Below are 13,770 nucleotides of genomic sequence, written 5' to 3'. Positions count from 1 at the left end.
CATTTCAGATGTGACCTACATTCGATCCTCTCCACAAGGGCATATGGGAGTTTGACTTCTTGGCCGCCTTTATGAGGACAAAAACAGGAAACCGATCCATGCTCTCCTATCATCACCACCACCACCACGGACAAACCCTTCCTCCGGTGATTCATGTAATACATAGGCTTTCATATCACAAAAAAAAAAAGTTAACAAAACAACTAGTCTTTGCAAATGCCAATCAGCGTGCCAGGAGGTGGACAATTATGGGCTTTCTAAAAGGGGAAAAAGAATCACAGCATTGCTCCTTTCCTCCATATGCTAAATAGTGACATTATAGTCACGCCAATTTATAGTCAAGACTGTTTCTAGGCAAAAATGAGTGGTGAAAGTACCACCCTCTTGTCAAAAATCATCACAGCTATTCCAGCTCAGCACTGAGCAGTTTTGGAGCATTAATTAGCATTTCCCTCAGTCACCTGGACGATTTCCTGGGTTTTGACAAGCTGGTCGTAATTATAGCAGTGTTTCGTGACACCACTGGTGCCCAGGGTGTTCTTCCTTTGCCACCTGGTCTCTATATCTCTCCCTCTCACCTTGAAAAGGGCGGAGGCTGAGTGACAACGAGCTTTACTGAGCTTTGAGAAACAGAAGCGGGCGTTAGCTGCTAGCGTCAAAGCCTTCACCGGACAAATGAGATGGCTGCCCTTTCTCTGCCCCCACCGCTCTCTCTAGCCCTCCTCAGGGACAACAAGCCTAGACAGTCAGAACATTTTCCTCAGTTTTCACTCCTTCCCAAAGCTAGGTTCAAATGACTTAGGGGCTCAGGTATCTTCCAGGCAGACGTGACTAAGACTTCATTACATCCAGAGGGAGGTGTAGGAAAGGAAAGAACACTGAAAGTGCTGGCCTATGAAACACTGTGTGCTATGAAACTGCACATAAAATCAGGCAATATGAAATTAATTGTCAGGGACCGGGATGTGCTTAAGGGAACGAGTATGAATAGTAAAATAAGGATAAAACACAGATGTCAGAGAAGAGAGAAACTATACTGTCCTTTTCGTTGTGAGGCCAGCAACCTTTGATGTTTCTTATCACACAATGTCCTGTAAGAAATTAGCCACATGCTAATTCAACCACCCTCAGATCTGTGGCCTGTTCAGTTCCGCTTATTCTATTCTACTGGTATATTAATAACTGTTTATTTTGAAATACATCCAAATTTATAAGTGATTTCCTGTCTTTTCTTTAGAGAGCTGAGTGAAAAATTGTCAACAAGAACAGTGGTCTAACATATGAAGCATTTGATATTTAGAAATTTTTGTTTTAGAAGCAATTGGACATAAGTGATTGTTGTCTAAGCAACCAAAAAATGCACATTCCAGTTTCCCCAATCAGTGTTGTGGGAGCATGCTCAAGCACAATATATTTTCTTTTGTATAGTGTCTAAAGTCTCTCCACTGGCTTCCTGGACTTTCTGAGGTAAAAGTTAAGCAGCTAAGGCATAAAAAAAGATTGTCCCGAGAATACCAGAATGCCATCCTTTGTGGGTCATTAAGATAAGCCTGATTATGTGACAACTGTTGAAATTCCAGAAATTCCTCTGGCTCCTCAAAAATGCACTTGAGGATATAACTGAAACTGCATTATTTCTAGCAGGGTCTACTGGTCTTCAAATTAATGAACTACTCAGACAAGTTAGTCTCTTCTCCTGGAGGCCAACCCCCTGCCACTCCCAAAACAAAGAGTGAAAAGATCTCTCTCTCTCTCCAAGCTTTTTTGTTCATTACTCTAGAGTATGATTACTTAGCTCTCAAAGAACATACTTTTCACTTATATTAGAGAGGACTTACACAATACAACCAGTGGAGAACACTGAGGAATACATATCGTACATCTAACCAAAAGCTCCATGACAGCAAGAGCACAAAGGCATGAAAAGTCAAAAAGAAACTGTTAAAGGTCAGGCAATTTATGATTCAAACAAAACAAAAATTTGTCTGTGGAGGGGGGAGGGGGGGGGAGTTCAACTGAAAAATAACCTTAAAATACTGTGGTTCATTATTGAAGTAAAATCACTAAGGAAAGGATTTCAGCAGATTAACACACCAAGAGTCAGTGTTTGAAGCAAATGGTATAGATTTAAAAATGTGAATAAAAATGGCTGAATTTAGTTCATGAAAGCTTCTAACATAGTTCCAAAACAGAGGTCCGACATGTGGTATAAAAAAAGTGGGCTGTTTCTCAATTATCTTCATTCTAACAATAGGGACACATTTTATCATTCCTGTTAGGCACTGGGTTTGTCAAAAGTAGATCTGATTTGAGTTCACTGAGGTACTTCTCTAGCAAACAAACTGGAAAAATCAACCAAGAAAAACAAAATACCACATGCTGCTAAAATGCCTATGATAACATATTCAGCTGAAATGTTAATTTTTAAAGCTAAATTCTCAATAGTTATTCAAAAGACGACGTCCAAAGCATTAGCACTGCACTCACAGTTAAATACATAAATGACAAGCAGTATAGAAAGCACATCCTCGTAGATAGAGACGTGTTATTTTTGAGTTGAAGCTGTTATCTGCAAGGCTTGATTAAATTTTTCATGAGCCTGACCCAGTGACTAAGACAGGCTGCCTGTATCTCTCTCTCTCTCTCTCTCTCTCTCTCATTCTCTTTCTTTCCCTCACATTCTCTGCTTACTTTCCCAGAGGACAAAATAAGAACCATCATGGCTGAACAGAGGGCCATCCCCATTTCCCTCACTTTATGTTAATTTGAACACCACATTAGCCAGATGACCACACTGTCTCTCAGATAAAGCTTGGCTATCCTTTTTAGGGTTGGCCAACAAATGCTTGACTGTGACTGTGAGTGTGTGTGTGTGTGTGTGTGTGTGTGTGTGTGTGTGTGTGTGTGTGTGTGTGTGCCAAAGCCACAACCAGAACCACAGAGGAGATCACTCTCCAATTTGGTTTGGAGCTAAACTGAGACACAACAAAAAAAAAAGTCATTTCTTTGTTCATTTTTGGGAGGTTTCTTGGAAGGAAACAAAACACTCACTGCTGCAAGGACACAATAAAACCACCATTAACTTCTCCTTCCCCTGTGCATCCTGTGGTTGGAACTTCAACTTGAGGCTTCTGTCTCATTTCCACTGAGAGGACAAATTAAAGACTAATTCTTTTGATTTACAGTGTGTGTATGGAACAGGACACAGTTTGCAAGACCAAATCTATTATAGATGCTTAAATCGCAGGGGGAAAAAAAACTAAGTTGGAACGAACATAATTTCAGTCTAATGCTGAAAAGAATCATGTTGGTGCCTGCTCTCAAAAAAAAAAAAAAAAATCAAAATATCGGACTGAAAATACCTGCGTAGACGGCTTAATGGAAGGCATTTGGCACATTGTCTTGGTAGATTTGCCTCCACCACATGTTGGCCAGTGTACCCTCTGTTATACTGGAGGAGAGGCCAAAGATTCCAGTGCTCTCAAATCTTACCCTTGCTTCACATCTTGAGCACTCTAATGCAAAGAAAAGATGCACCAAGCATTATTAGCTTAGTCTTCATAAGCTAATATCTACACATTTTCTCATTCTACTTAAAACAGCAGAGACATGGGGACAGACAGACAGACAGGCAGAGAGAGAGAGAGAGAGATCTGCTTGTTTTCATTAGGTTAAGGATAGAAATATCGAAAAAGGGGTGGATTTGGGAACCAAGTCTATGTTGATGATGGCGACAAGCCTGTCCAGCTCCACAGGGGAGAAAACCATCTGTCCCAGTAAAGGGTTAATCCACAATACAGGCTGTCCATTCCAGCATTTTTCGACTCGAAATTTTCACCATTTGGGGCTCATTCTAAGCCAAACCCCACCATTACCAGAACACCCCCCCCCCCACCCCCCGGCCCCTCCGCCTCAGCCACAAGATCCCTGAGCTAGTGCAAGCCTCTGCTGCCCACCTCCCCCAGTGTGCCTTGAAAGAAGGGACGATGCCTTGTCATTTTTTATTGATGGCAACACTGATCAATCAGGCAGTTCAGAGTGGGGGTATTTAAAACAGCCTTGGTTGGGGGGGGGGGGCTCACAGCATAGAGACGACACATACAATGAAACGAAGACAGACCTTTTCTCAGCTTTCAATGCTTTCCATATTAATCTGTTAGGTTTCACTCCTAAACGTTTGGCCCGAGGGCAAAAAATCTTAAGGAGAAAGAGACATAAAAACAATTCTGCAGGCTACAGGGAAAAAAAAAAAAAAAAGATGGAAAGCTCAGCTACGCAGAAATCTGACTAACCCTCACAGCCAAGATGGAAAGACTAGCCTTTCTTTTTACCCTTAATAGAGGCATGTTCTCTAACAGAAAAGAAAGCTACATACAAGAAAGACAGAGAAGCAGTGGGGGGAGGGGGGGGGCTGTAGGGTGGTGGTGTGGGTATGCTGACATCCTTGAAACCTTCCTCCAAACTGCCTGCCACTCATCTATGTGAGGAGTAATGGCCTCCAACATGTCAACAGATTACAGCTTAATTCAGGCTCTATCATAGCTCTGTGTCGCCTCAACCAGACAACCAGACGTATACACACACACACATACACACGCACACGCACCCTCACACACACACTGGAATAGACAAAACACACACGTGCACACAGACACTCTGCCTTCCCTTTTCTCTCCTTCGCACAAATGCACTGCTGCAACCATTTCACCATCCCAGCCAAAAATACATCATCTCCCATCAACAATATAGACCTCCTCCATCTGTTTGAAACGCTGATGCTTTCTGCTTCACGCATAGCATTTTCCTTTCTCTCTCCACCTTCCCCTCACTCTCTCCCTCTCACACATTTTCTCTATTCCTCACTCCCCACCCCCATCATCAAACCCCGGAAGCCAAAGCATCATTCTCAAATGGAAAGCAGACTGACTAAATACCTCACCGGTGTGTCCTCCACTTTAATCCAATACAAGCAAAAAAAAAAAAAAAAAAAAACAGGAGAAAATCCTGGTGGGTTGAATGACGAGGAAAAAAAGAAGAAAAAAAAAATCAGAGTTTTTCTCCTCCTGTGAATGTATGAGAGCGCGCTTGCATCGCAGCAAGCACTGGCCAATCCGCCGTTCCTCCTCTCTGAAAAAGCCCTGAGCAGGGTAAATGAGTCGTCCAGCCCTGCTCTGAGTCTCAGCCAATGTGAGCGATTCTCACACACACACACACACACACACGCACACATACACACACAGGCTTCTGTCTGAGGCTAATGTCTCTGGTCCCACATTCACCCACATACACCCGCCCACCTCAACTCAGACGCTCTCTCTCGCTCCCCCCCACCCCCCTCCCCTCAACCCCCCCTCTCTCCCCCACATCCCCCACCCCTTTCTACACACGCGCGCGCACAGACAGACACACACACACACACAGGCATTCACACACATGCGCTACTGCCAAGCAAGGCATTCACATAAACCTCTGCTACACATCATGTGACTATGGTAATCAACACTCCAAAAAGCAAGCACTGGTCTGGATTGGGATTAGGCACCGAATGAGATTGCACAGATAAAGCTGGACAGAGCCCCTTGTGCCCATGGATACGCTACCATTGTTTATCTTAAACCTCCGCGAGCGCGTGCACTGGCCCATGAGTAAGGGGAGGCAACGCAGAGTCATGTTGTCAAGGGGAGTTCAGATTTTAAGGCAGATTTACAGGTAACCTCTTATCAATATATAGTAGTTTTATCAAAGACCTCAAATCCAGAAATGCATGCTATCATGAGTTTTTCTTAAATTATATTAACAGTTAGATACACCTAAAAAAAATACATTTGCGATAAATATAAAATCATTTGTAAAAACTGCACAGAAATCAATATGTTAATCAATCTGTTGGAATATGGTTCAAAACAAACATTTTATTTAATTTATTGTTTATATATATATTTTGGAACAGATTTCTTCTGAAACAATTTCAACCACAGTCTCCACATGCTGACTTTCTTATATTGTCAAGAATACTGGATTAAAATTAGCAAAAAAAAAAAAAAAAAAGGTTTCTTTTAGATTATAAATAAATGTAGTGCTCTGAAATTAAACCGCCCACAGACCAAAACTGGTGTGTCAAAGTGGTCATTTGCCCTCCTACAAACAGCCCAATGAAATTACTGCCTTCATCTGTCAACCCCACAAAGCCCAGACATAGCCATTCCTTTTCGCACTCTGCCTGCCAATACATCATTGCAATCACAGGAGCACAAACTCTAAACAGATATGTAGAGATGAAACTCTTGAAAAATAGGCCAGAGGTAGCTACAGGAGTCAGAGTCGTCCCGTAGCTTGCACTGTGAGAGTCAGAGAGCTTCTATTTAAGGGAAACACAGATGAATCACTTTCATACACTGTGGATTGGTTCCTAGGAATGAGATGCTACCTTGGGACAAACTTGTCTTACTTTAGATCACTCTGACGATTTGACTACTGATTTTTTTCCCCCCAGATTGTTTCAGGGAGATGACAAATATCAGGTTTCATAATCAACATCGCAATCCCTTAAAATAAGTCCTTTATGAGATTTGCTCCCTCAAAACTCAGTTACAAAATGTTGAAGTACAGCTTTAGGAAATCCATATACTGCCTTGGGCTCATATATGTAGGAATATGTTGGTTCCTAGTTTAGTAGAGGAAACATGACAAAGAAAGGCTGGAAACACTGTCGCAGTTTTTCTAGCTCAAGGTAAAGAGATCAAGCAGGGTGAAATTTGAAGAGGCAGTCTTTTGTTTTTCCAAAACCTCTTTCAAATGAATCAGTTTTAAGAAATGCTAAAGCCATAGAAGCCATGACATTAGCCTGAGGGATTTTATCCTCCCAGTGGGTGATCAACTCTTGTTTGGATGCTTTTGATTTGCAAATGTGGTTTGAAATTAAAATGTCAAGTACAGTTGTAAATGACCCTTGCAAGCCAAAATCCCTAAAGAATAAACATAAGGGAAAACTTAAACCAATCCTTTGATTTACATAAGGATAAGAATAAAGAAGATACTGAAATTGTGTTCATTTGTGAGGGAACAAAAACAAAATACATTTCTGAACAAACTTCCCTCTCCAAATCTCTCTCTAACAAACATTAATATTTAAAATAACTCTTAGAAGCTGCGATTATTTCATGATACCTGCACTTAACTTTATTAAATTACCTGCATTAGACTTTAAAATGAACAAAGAAACAACTAAACTTGCAAAACAAAAGCTTGGACTTCATGTATTCATTCTTTTTTTTGGTCTAGGAAGTAGTGGACTGTGTAATGTCTGAATATGTTCTATTTTTTTGTGTATGCTGTCCAGCTAGACTACTGATAGAATTTAAACAAGTGACCAGTGCTTTCCTCAGACACGATTCAGGTCAGTACATGCTACTTGTTCATTAGACATTTTTCTCTCAGACACATCCCACCATGAATACAGAGGACTCAGGTCAGAATGGTGAAAAAGAACATCACTTTAATCACTCATACACACACACACACACACACACACACACACGCGTGCACAAACACACGCACAAACACACGCACAAACACAGACACAAAAGACTGCACAACAGATGTGCTAATCCTCATAAACTCCACTGTTTCCACTATCTCTCAGCACAGTATGTGAATGGAGGAAATGTATGTTTCTCTCTTCGTGTAAGGACGCGCTGGTGCAGAAGCACTGAGCTGTGACCGGGACTGTAACCTGACGAGAACTGCACAGTGCTGCTCAGCCGCACAATCACACGCATGTACACATGTATACAAACACGTACGCGATCACATACATACACACAGAGAGAGAGAGAGAGACTAGATCCCACTCCCTGTTCTGAAGAATAATACACTCCATTAAAATGTAAGCCGTAGTCCTGCAATGCGGAGAGAAGCCACCGCGCCGACTGCCACATACTTTGCATGCTGTTGAGCCACGGAGAGCTTTTGTTCAGGTGGCATCTGTACAAGATCATGGGAGTATTTGTAGGTGACAACCCGACCATACACCCTAGCCCATCACGGCCACACAACACAACACACACACACACACACATACAGACACACACAGTGAAGAAACGAGGTCTGTATCCCACCGGGTTGCAGACAATGCCTTTAAGATAAATTAGATAGGAACGAAGTGCCAGTTGCCATCTGTCCTCCTGGGCTGGATGAGCCAGGCTCCGTGTGAGCTGGGCTCAGTCTCTTTTCCTCTTTCCTTCACCCAACCCCCACTGCAACCCCAACCCCAACCCCACCCCCCCTCATCAAAACCCCCACCCACCATCCAACCCTTTAGCCTATATACGAGCCACCCACCACAATTCCATGCTCCACACACTTCCCTTTGCATACATATTGCTGCATTTCTGGAGTAACATCACATCTGACAGAAAAGGCAGAGAGAGGGAGAGAGAGAGACAGAGAGAGAGAGTGGGGGGAGGAAGAGAGAGAGAGAGGGGGAGAGAGAGAGAGAAACAGAGAGGCACACACACAAAGGGGGGAAAAACAACCAATGACCAGAAAAAAGACGCTGACTTGCCTTGCTGCAGAAGAAGATGATGATGTGCAAACCCCCCCCCCCAAAAAAATGTGGCTGTAATCCCGCACTTTTGTTGTTTTTTGTTTTTGGTTTTTTTTTAAACTGCCTGCAGAAAGCAGCAACCTGTCCTCAGCACTGATCCTGAAGGCTGCTGTCGACTGGAAAACAAATGGGCGAGATAGAGAGGGAGAGGAACAAGACAGGGAGAGGGAGAGAGAGAGAGAGCGCGAGAGAGAGAGAGCGAGAAAGAGAGACAGTGAGAAAGAGAGAGAGAACAGCAGCAGGAGGAGGAGAGCACGCGCAAGGGTGAGCAGGGGCCGGCTAGCCACAGGGAGCCTCACACATACTGAAGGATGTAGAGGAAAGGAAGGGAACTGAAGAAGGAGAGAGAGAGAGAGAGAGAGAGAGAGGGCGAGAGCGTGTGAGAGAGAGAGAGAGAGCGAGAGCGTGTGTGAGAGAGAGAGAGAGAGGGATGCTGGCTGTATTGATGCAGAGAGGCAGTGGTGCCGTTAATACAGTGTGCTGACTGTGTGAAATGAAGCGGGAGAAAAGAGCACTGCCTTTTCATGCCACTGATGCCACCGCCGCCGCCGCCGAAGCTACTGACATTTCCTGCACATGACAACAATGACCATCTGTGGCTAGAGCAAAGCAGGGAGGGGAAAACCAGGAAATTCTCATGGCAGCTTCCTCTTCCTGAGGCTGAAGGAGGACACTAAACACTGTTAACAGGCACCTGTTCACACCAGCCTGATAGAAGAGAGCAAATGGTCTAGGGGAGGGGAGAGACTGGATACAGCCGCATGACATGACAGATAGAAAAGCAAACTTTGAGACAGCTGTTGGGAGGAGGTACGGAAAGGGCCGGGGGGGTGGGGGCTGGGATTTGGAGGGGGGGGGGGGGGGGGGCAGCAGACCACTTGGTGTCATTTTAATGTCTGCCTCAGACTAGTCTATTGATGAGGCATATTCCAGGCGACCATCTTGTTTCCCCATCCTCACAGAAATGCACATCTGTCTGATCCCTCTTAAAGAGACAGGACACTTTTTTTTTCCATTTCACCACATCTGCTGTCTCTAATATAACATACTAACACATGTCAACTTCTCTATATGGATAAATGAATCTAAAGTGAATGATGAAAAAAAAAAAATCATTGCTTCTTGAAGTACATTTCTATTCAAAGCATGAATTAAGTAAAACTGCACATAAGGTATCAGTCACTAATGGAACTGACTGTTTCACGGAGAGGTCTGGAAGTGACGCAGGGAAAGTTGACCTGCCTCAGGGTCGCATGTCCTCATTGTCACCCTTCGTCAACCCTGCGACCCCCCCCCCCCCCCCGTTGGCCCCGGCCGTCGGCCACCTGGCGGGCCGACCCACTGGTCAGGCCATGGGAGAACAAAGCAGCAGCTGCACTCTTACACACACACTGATGAATAAGCACAAGCTGACCCCCGGCTCTCTCAGAAACACTCTGAGAACTGCTCCCATCCATTGTACTTCACCCATGTCCCGTTCACCGTCTCAAACGCCCGCCCTCAAATCCGAGTCATAACTTCGAACTGCGACACACGCTCAGAAACCAACTCTGAGAGTCTGTAAGAGGCTCTTGATTCCGTACGAGTTTTTTTTAAAAATCTCAAAAGCTCTTGCTTCATTAAGCTGGCGTTAAATGGTTGAACTTAACATCAGTACCATTTTGGTTCTGCCGGTAAAGTTTATCTGTGTGTATAAAAGCTTGGTTGTGTGTTGAACTACGTATATCATCCGCTGGCTGAAGCCATGCGTGTAGGAGCTGTAGAGCGGACTGATCCGCGTGCTTCTGTCAAAATCAAAATCAGGGGGGGGGGGGGGGGGGGGGGGGGGGTCGTGCCTCCTGTTCCCGCCCCCACTCCCATCTGCCACTTCCAGGTGCCTTCTGTCAATCAATCATGACCTGCCTCCACATCAGCTAATTGATCTGTTTTTTAAATCTATACTCCAGGCGGGAATCTCTAAAGGGACAGGGGGAGCTGTCCTTCACTGAACTCTGACACAGGCACAAGAAGTAGGCTTCACTTTTTCTCTCACTCACACACACACACACACACACAGATATATATATATATATATATATATAAATAAATAAAACACAGAACACCCAGAACTATTGATTTCTGATTTTATGATGTTAGGAATAAAACTCGTAGGGAGAACTGCACTTTCACCCTGGGAAAAAAAAAAAAAAATTCTACTAACTCCCCAATGTTGATCAGGCGTCATATCCTGTCAAGCGAAACAATGAGTGGAAGCAGCAGTGTTGATTGCAATAGAGTACGTCGGTAATAATACATTTTTAATGATTTTCACGTTTAAAAGGATAGTCAAGTCCAGACAAAATCCCCTTGAAGGTTTAAAAGCAATTGATCAATGAACTGAATGAAGACTCTGTGAATCAATAATGAGAATCAGTAGCTCTGAGGGGGTGAACTCAACCATCCAGCAGAAATCTCAGGGTATATGAGATATATATGAAATAACCCTGAAAGTGTAAAAAAAGAGTGAATGAAAGACTGAATGAATCAATGAAAAAAAAGAAAAAACACTTGTAAGCATAAGGAGCTCCTCAGTTTTAGGGTGAAGGCAAGTTAGAAGGACATTCGTATAAACTTTTTCATTAAAAAATAAACAGAGATAGACAAATATGAGAATGAATGGATATGCTATACCTGGACACCACTCAACAAAAGATTAGCACTATGATAACACCATTAGATTATGTGATTGATTGGATGGTTTCGGCTAAAATCATAAACTCCGCTGATCCGTGAGAAGTGCCATGTGTCTATTGATTGGGGAGATGCTAATCAAACAGTATTAGAAAAAGAACATATAGTCCTGATTGAATGGATAAAGAGGACTACAAGAAATCTGCCAATATCCATTTAATCTCATTCATCAGCTTGCTCCTGTGGAGAGCCAGGGAGAAATTGATTGACAGACAGAGGCCCGGAGAAGAATGTCATAGCAGCATTCTGGTCAACCATTTGACCTCTAAGATTAGTGGCTGTCAAATAAGTAGAGAAATGTCTTCCTCCAAACCACAGGCATTTCACTGCACCACACGCAGTTTATGTGACAGCCAACGGAATTGCTGGTCTATTGAAGAACAAACTAGCCAGTCATCCACTCAATCAATGTATAGATAACACACCCTCTGCTTCGACAAGGCGACAAGCTTTCCGTCTTGTTTTTCCTTCTGTGTTAATCAGAAGTCTGTGTGTGCTGACAACGTGATTACGGTAACTTTAACAACTGAAAATCCACCAGAGCTTGAAGATAAACTGTGAGAGCCTCAAAACAAAACGGCAGTCAACAAGTATAAGCACATGAAAGGGCACTAACATTTGCACAGGGGCAAAACCTTCTGCCGGAACAAATACTGAATTAGCCGTCCTTTCCAAACGTTAAGTAATGCTTGCTCATGTCTACTGTTAAATGTTGAGGTGGTAGAAAGGAATGATGAACCCAAAATACTCACAAGGCACAGCATGACGATACAGGTTGTCTCGGATGGTTTGTTGAAGCTCGTGGTCAGGGGAAGACTTTTGGAACCTCTGGCTCAGATAGTGTTTCAGGTCCTTGTTCAGTTTGTTTCCTGCAGAACAAACAGGAAGACGTGTGAATGACTCTGTTAGATGGAGCTTTAGTGTCTCTGCTATGTTACCAAGGGCACTAGAAACAAACAACAGCCGCGGCAAACCCAAGACGGCCCACAGCTACAACGACAACACACATTTCTTTACGTCAAGATACTTCAAGACATGCGATTATAAAGCCTGAATGAGAAACAATTGAGACATAATACCAACTTGTAACATGTAGTTACACACCTCCATTACGGCTCAGAGGGATACCTGGCTCTCTCTCTTCCAAAGTATAAACAGTGCCACAACAGGCCATGTGAAAATTTTCCCACCCTTGGATAGACCATCTGTCTGAATGATACAGATAGCTACAAAAGCAGCTTCAAAGAGATGCCAACGGCTTTGCTGTTTACAAGTTAATTTAAGCCCCCTGGGTGCCCACAGCAGTGCCAGACCACAACCCTCATCAGCTCATACATAACAGATATGGACACACAACTTGTGAATACTCATTAGTACTCTGATAATCACCAATGTGAAGCAAAAAAAAAAACAAAAAAACAAAAAAAACCAAAAGATGAAGGTGTAATTTCAAAACACTGTATATTACACTCTTAACATGTATTGTTGTCATGTATTGTACTTATTGTATCTGGTGAGGTGGAAGTGTCTATTCTTCCTAATGAAAGTTCAAGTCCTTTGCAAGTCCCTGTTATATCAATAAATGGACTTTCCAAGATGTGAAAAAAAACAACATTACAGAGCATTTACCCAGTCCCTGAACTAGTCTTAAATCAAGCAGTTTTCATTGGTTCCTCTAGGGCAAGCGAGTATATGTTCTGACAATGTCATTGAATTATGATTTGCATGTTGTTTCTGTGAGATGTTTGCTGGTGCTGGAACGTCAGTCTGTGGGTACATTTATATTTGTAAGGTGTGATGATTTTTGCTCTCAATCATTTTAAACAACATTATCAGAAATCTTACACTGGTTTCAGGGCTGTGTTTTTGGACATCTTGGGCAAACAAAAAGTCCAGCGAATTAAAAGCAGCAGAATCTGTTGCCATGGAAACACTGAGTGCTGGATTGCTAGTAAATAAACCTAGAGGCCTTTAATGAGATGATTGAGGCAAACCAAAAACCTCAAACAAAACCTGGGATATTCAATAATCTCACACAATAGCAGGGCACATACAGAGTGATGAGCGTGGAAAACATACATTATTTCTATAGTAACCTTCTACATAGCAAAATGTAAACCCATATACAAACTCTCTGGTACAAAATGCAGAAAAACATTGTCTCTAAATTGTAGTCCCACAAACACTACCAAAAAACAGTAACACGAAAAAAAAAAACAATTAAACTTAAGAGTTTTTTAAATATAATCATCTGCATCTGCAGCTCTATTGATTTTCCATCATCTGATACTTTGTGCCAAAAGACTGTCACCACTACCACCTACACAGAATTCAAAAAGTTAATAACAGAGAGAGAGAGAGAGAGAGAGAGAGAGAGAGAGAGCTTGTTTTGTCTTTGTTACACTCCTTCCAGCTTTTGGGCTATCCACTGCAGG

At 42.8% G+C, this 13,770-nt stretch overlaps 1 protein-coding gene across 1 annotated transcript in view; it reads right to left on the bottom strand.

Moving 5' to 3' along the window:
• magi1b (membrane associated guanylate kinase, WW and PDZ domain containing 1b) overlaps positions 1 to 13,770 on the bottom strand; it is a 92,678-nt gene that overhangs the window by 37,683 nt on the left and 41,225 nt on the right. The window contains exon 2 of the mRNA XM_030776404.1: positions 12,088 to 12,204. Within this exon, the coding sequence (XP_030632264.1) occupies positions 12,088 to 12,204 (117 nt within the window). The remainder of the gene's footprint in view (positions 1 to 12,087; positions 12,205 to 13,770) is intronic.

This window comes from Chanos chanos, chromosome 6 (assembly GCF_902362185.1).
Source record: "Chanos chanos chromosome 6, fChaCha1.1, whole genome shotgun sequence".
NCBI lineage: Eukaryota > Metazoa > Chordata > Actinopteri > Gonorynchiformes > Chanidae > Chanos > Chanos chanos.
Note: the sequence above shows the minus strand (reverse complement) of the source record. Positions and strands in the feature narration are given on the sequence as shown.